General features: G+C 47.8%; 1 protein-coding gene across 1 annotated transcript; it reads left to right on the plus strand.

Moving 5' to 3' along the window:
* The first annotated feature begins 4,220 nt into the window (after positions 1-4,220).
* LOC123165347 (spermidine synthase 1) lies at positions 4,221-5,686 on the plus strand. Its single transcript, XM_044582975.1, has 2 exons — positions 4,221-5,157; positions 5,249-5,686. The coding sequence occupies exons 1-2, from the start codon at positions 4,379-4,381 to the stop codon at positions 5,442-5,444; spliced, it is 975 nt and encodes a 324-aa protein (XP_044438910.1). The 5' UTR covers positions 4,221-4,378; the 3' UTR covers positions 5,445-5,686.
* The last annotated feature ends 386 nt before the right edge of the window (positions 5,687-6,072 follow it).

Consider the following 6,072-nt stretch of genomic DNA (forward strand, 5'->3'; position numbering starts at 1 on the left):
AGTAGTTTGTCATTTGCTCTAGTGCTTCACTTATATCCTTTTAGAGCACGGCGGTGGTTTTATTTTGAAGAAATAGATGAACTCTCATGTTTCACTTATATTATTTTGAGAGTCTTTAGAACAGCATGGTAATTTGGTTTGGTTATGAAATTAGTCCTAATATGATGGGCATCCAAGATGGGTATAATAAAAACTTCCATATAGAGTGCATTGAATACTATGAGAAGTTTGATACTTGATGATTGTTTTGAGATATGAAGATGGTGATATTAGAGTCGTGCTAGTTGAGTAATTGTGAAATTGAGAAATACTTGTGTTAAGGTTTGCAAGTCCCGTAGCATGCACGTATGGTAAACGCTGTGTGACAAATTTGAAGCATGAGGTGTTCTTTGATTGCTTTCCTTATGAGTGGCGGTCGGGGACGAGCAATGGTCTTTTCCTACCAATCTATCCCCCTAGGAGCATGCGCGTAGTGCTTGGTTTTGACGACTTGTAGATTTTTGCAATAAGTATGTGAGTTCTTTATGACTAATGTTGAGTCCATGGATTATACGCACTCTCACCCTTCCATCATTGCTAGCCTCTTCGGTACCGTGCATTGCACTTTCTCACCTCGAGAGTTGGTGCAAACTTCGCCGGTGCATCCAAACCCCGTGATATGATATGCTCTATCACACATAAACCTCCTTATATCTTCCTCAAAACAGCCACCATACCTACCTATTATGGCATTTTCATAGCCATTCTGAGATATATTGCCATGCAACTTTCCACCGTTCCGTTTATTATGACACGCTTCATCATTGTCATATTGCCTTGCATGATCATGTAGTTGACATCGTATTTGTGGCAAAGCCACCATGCATAATTTTTTCATACATGTCACTCTTGTTTCATTGCCCATCCCGGTACACCGCCGGAGGCACTCATATAGAGTCATACTTTGTTCTATTATCGAGTTGTAATTCTTGAGTTGTAAATAAATAGAAGTGTGATGATCATCATTAATAGAGCATTGTCCCGAAAAAAAAGGAAAAAAAAAAGAGAAAGGCCAAATAAAAAAATAAAAAAAGAAGAAGAAAGGCCAAAAAAAGGAAGGCCCAAAAAAGAAAAAGAAAAGAAAAGAAGGGACAATGCTACTATCCTTTTTCCACACTTGTGCTTCAAAATAGCACCATGATCTTCATGATAGAGAGTCTCTTATATTGTCACTTTCATATACTAGTGGGAATTTTTCATTATAGAACTTGGCTTGTATATTTCAACAATGGGCTTCCTCAAAATGCCCTAGGTCTTCGTGAGCAAACAAGTTGGATGCACACCCACTTAGTTTCTTTTGTTGAGCTTTCATACATTTATAGCTCTAGTGCATCCGTTGCATGGCAATCTCTACTCCTCGCATTGACATCAATTGATGGGCATCTCCATAGCCCATTGATTAGCCGCGTCAATGTGAGACTTTCTCCTTTTTTGTCTTCTCACAACCCCCATCATTATATTCTATTCCACCAATAGTGCTATGTCCATGGCTCACGCTCATGTATTGCGTGAAAGTTGAAAAAGTTTGAGATTACTAAAGTATGAAACAATTGCTTGGCTTGTCATCGGGGTTTTGCATGATGAGAGCATTTTTGTGTGACGAAAATGAAGCATAGCCAAACTATATGATTTTGTAGGGATAAGCTTTCTTTGGCCATGTTATTTTGAGAAGACATAATTGCTTAGTTAGTATGCTTGAAGTATTATTATTTTTATGTCAATATTAAATTTTTGTCTTGAATCTTATGGATCTGAATATTCTTGCCACAATAAAGAAGATTACATTGATAAATATGTTAGGTAGCATTCCACATCAAAAATTCTGTTTTTATCATTTACCTACTCGAGGACGAGCAGAAATTAAGCTTGGGGATGCTTGATACGTCTCCAACGTATCTATAATTTTTTATTGTTCTATGCTATTATATTATCCATCTAGGATGTTTTATATGCTATTTTATATGATTTTGGGACTAACCTATTAACCCAGAGCCTAGTGTCAGTTTCTGTTTTCCCCTTGTTTTTGAGTATCGCAGAAAAGGAAAACCAAACGGAGTCCAATTGACCTGAAAATTGACGGAGATTATTTTTGGACCAGAAGAAGCCCGCGGAGCATCGGAGGTGGGCCAGAAGAGTCCCGAGGCACCCACGAGGGTGGGGGCGCGCCCTACCCCCTAGGCGCGCCCCTACCTCATGGCCGCCTCAGAGACCCCCCCTGACTTGTTCCCGACGCCAAAACCTCTTATATATACAGAAACCTCTAGAACATAACCTAGATTGGGAGTTCCGCTGCCGCAAGCCTCTGCAGCCACCGAAAACTAATCCAGACCCGTTCTGGCACCCTGCCAAAGGGGGGAATCCCTCTCCGGTAGAAACTTTGGGGCACTCTTTGAAGTTCTTTGTGTTGGTTGAATAGATGAATCTGAGATTGTGTGATGCATATCATATAATTATGCCCATGGATACTTGAGGTGACATTGGAGTATCTAGGTGACATTAGGGTTTTGGTTGATTTGTGTCTTAAGGTGTTATTCTAGTACGAACTCTATGTTAGATCGAACGGAAAGAATAGCTTCGTGTTATTTTACTACGGACTTTTGAATAGATTGATTAGAAAGGATAACTTTGAGGTGGTTTCGTACCCTACAATAATCTCTTCGTTTGTTCTCCACTATTAGTGACTTTGGAGTGACTCTTTGTTGCATGTTGAGGGATAGTTATATGATACAGTTATGCTATTATTGTTGAGAGAACTTGCATTAGTGAAAGTATGAACCCTAGGCCTTGTTTCAACACATTGCAATACCGTTTTCTCTCACTTTTATCATTAGTTACCTTACTGTTTTTATATTTTCAGATACAAAAACCTACATCTACCATCCATATTGCACTTGTATCACCATCTCTTCGCCGAACTAGTGCACCTATACAATTTACCATTGTATTGGGTGTGTTGGGGACACAAGAGACACTTTGTTATTTGGTTGCAGGGTTGTTTGAGAGAGACCATCTTCATCCTACGCCTCCCACTGATTGATAAACCTTAGGTCATCCACTTGAGGGAAAATTGCTACTGTTCTACAAACCTCTGCACTTGGAGGCCCAACAACGTCTACAAGAAGAAGGTTGCATAATAGACATCACCCCACGGCCGACTCAACTCCGACAGGCGGCGCGAATGGTGGGGCGTGCCCGGCCGCACCCTCGAGGCCGTCCTCGACCACGTCGAGACCGGCAACACGGCGCACCTCGAGTACCCGGCACGCCCGTCCTTCTCTCGCCGCCGTGGCAGCTCCTGGACGCCGCGGCGAATGGAGGCGGTGAGCTTCTCATCGTCGGGCTCCGGTTCGCTCTCCTCCGGGTCGCCGGCGCTCCGCCCCGTCAAGCCGGAGCCGCAGGAGATACCGCTTGGGCGCCGCTGTGCGGCGCCCTCGTCATCAACGAGGGCGGCCGCCCCTCCCTGTGTTCCCTCCGCCTAGTCCGGCCGAAGACCGAGCCGGGGTTACTGCCCGTCAAGAAGGAGCACGCGGAGATGGCCGCCGCCGACGAGACCGCCCTCAAGTGGGCGAAGGCGGACTACGTCCGCGAGGAAGGCGACATTGTCGTCCTCGACAGCGACGAGGAGGACGCGCCCAGGCCGTCCACCCCCCCTCCTACGCGTCGGCGTCCCTGGTCAGGGGTGCAGTAGGGACGGCGGGACGCAGGGCAGCGACGACGACGGCAACGACAATGACGGCGGCGGCGACTACACTCAGTTCTGCAGGCTCCTCGGCATGTAGAAGGCGGGCGACGGCCGCGGTGTAGTAGGGCTAGGCGTAGTCTGTTTGTTTTTCTATTTTTTGTATAAATTTGAATGAAAAATCACTGAGTTTGTGCCAAATTCATATCAGATCGCCGAGTTTGCGCCGATTTTGGGGGCGACCTGAGGGCGACGACTGGGAACACAATCGCCCTCACGCCTATAGTAAACGCCGGTTTGATCTCAGACAGCGCTTTTTCGGTGTTCTGTGACCGAACAGCTGGAGATGCTATATGAAGACAAGGAGAAAACTCGGCTAGAGATAAGCTCGGATGGGAAAGCGGTGGGTGGTCCCACGTTGACACTCCCCCACACAGGTGGGGCAGCCGGTGCAGCCCGATTGCCAGAATATCAGCCGGATGCTTTTCACCCGGAGGCAAAAGCAAAAACCCTAAAGCCGCGGCCCACACATCCCCAAGGGATAAAACCTCAAGACCGCGGCTGACATCCCTCCCCAGCTTACACCTAGCCGCCGCCGCCGACGAAATCCACCCAAGCCGCCGAGCTCGTCTCGCCGTCGTCGCGCTCTAGGCTTTTGGGATGGAGGCCGAGACGGCGGCGAAGAGGGCGCGGGAGAACGAGGGCGCTGCGGCGGCGGATGGAGCCGGGGAGCAGGCGGGGATCTCCGCCGTCATCCCCGGATGGTTCTCCGAGATCAGCCCCATGTGGCCCGGCGAGGCGCACTCGCTCAAGGTGGAGAAGGTCTTGTTCCAAGGCAAGTCGGACTACCAAGACGTGCTGGTTTTCCAGTCCTCCACCTACGGGAAGGTGCTCGTCCTGGATGGAGTGATCCAGGTGACCGAGAGGGACGAGTGCGCTTACCAGGAGATGATCACCCACCTTCCTCTCTGCTCAATCAAAGATCCCAAGAAGGTCCTGGTCATCGGGGGCGGAGACGGTGGCGTTCTGCGGGAGGTCTCACGGCACTCCTCGGTGGAGCAGATCGACATCTGCGAGATCGACAAGATGGTGGTCGATGTGTCCAAGCAGTTCTTCCCTCATCTGGCCCTCGGGTTCGAGGACCCTCGCGTGTCCCTGCACATCGGAGACGGCGTCGCCTTCCTGAAGAATGCTCCAGAGGGCACCTACGATGCGGTGATCGTCGATTCCTCCGATCCAGTAGGCCCTGCCCAGGAGCTGTTCGAGAAGCCGTTCTTCCAGTCCGTCTCCAGGGCTCTGCGTCCGGGCGGGGTCGTCTGCACCCAGGCGGAGAGCATATGGCTGCACATGCACATCATAGAAGACATCGTCACCAACTGTCGCCAGGTTTTCAAAGGGTCCGTGAACTACGCATGGACTACGGTGCCCACATACCCTAGGTACGCGCCACTGATCCTTCCTGTCTATGTGACCCAACTGGGTTTTCGTTTCTTTAGGCACTGAGTTTATGATTCTTGGTTGTTGTTGCAGCGGAGTGATAGGTTTCATGCTCTGCTCCACGGAGGGGCCTAGTGTTGATTTCCAGCATCCCGTCTTCAGCATCGAGGAGGACGAATACTCCACAAAATCCAAGGGGCCGCTCAAGTTCTACAACTCCGAGTTCCACACTGCATCGTTTTGTTTGCCATCATTTGCGAGGAGGGTCATTGAGGCCAAGGCTAACTAGATTCTTATGAAGATGGTCACTGAAACCAAGGCCAACTAGAATAACTTGTTTGGTTTCAATTTCAACACTGGGAGAAATCTGTCTTAGCGTAGACAGAGGAAAAGCCCCCTTTTTTATTAACTTGCAATAAGCCCACATGGAAATTATTGGTACCTGTGATTCTGTCTGCTGTATGTCTCAGGTTGTATTTCCTGGCTACCTCGTGGTATGAGAACCTTCTGAATTTAGTTTTTTGCCCTGCAGTTTTCTTATCTTGTCTCATGCTTCCTCTATATCAAAATATACGACATTTTTTGACATTAGTGTAAAAAACGTCTTATATTGCATACCTGGGGAACGAAGCGAGCAGTTTTTACCGCCTTTAGGGGGGCAGGGGTGACAGTTTCTATCATGGCAGTTCGTTCCTTCTAGTTTTTTTGTGTGTTTTTGTGTGCAAAAACTGCCATCCATTGGATGTGGAGATCGTGTGATTCATGGGGTTTTCGCTGGCAAAACGTCCCTGGAGAGTGGAGAACGTCTCACGGAATTGGATTTAGTAAAACAACACCAAGCATAACTGGTATATTTCACAGTTCAGCACCGCACTGAAAGATTAAATTGGTTACATTTTTGGAATCAGACCCTGCCT

This window comes from Triticum aestivum, chromosome 7D (assembly GCF_018294505.1).
Source record: "Triticum aestivum cultivar Chinese Spring chromosome 7D, IWGSC CS RefSeq v2.1, whole genome shotgun sequence".
NCBI lineage: Eukaryota > Viridiplantae > Streptophyta > Magnoliopsida > Poales > Poaceae > Triticum > Triticum aestivum.

Excerpts from the sequence above, each read along its gene's own strand:
- LOC123165347 (XM_044582975.1), top strand. The coding sequence starts at position 4,379 with ATGGAGGCCGAGACGGCGGCGAAGAGGGCGCGGGAGAACGAGGGCGCT. Across the intron at positions 5,158-5,248 it reads ACGGTGCCCACATACCCTAG|CGGAGTGATAGGTTTCATGC; the intron begins GTACGCGCCACT and ends TTGTTGTTGCAG.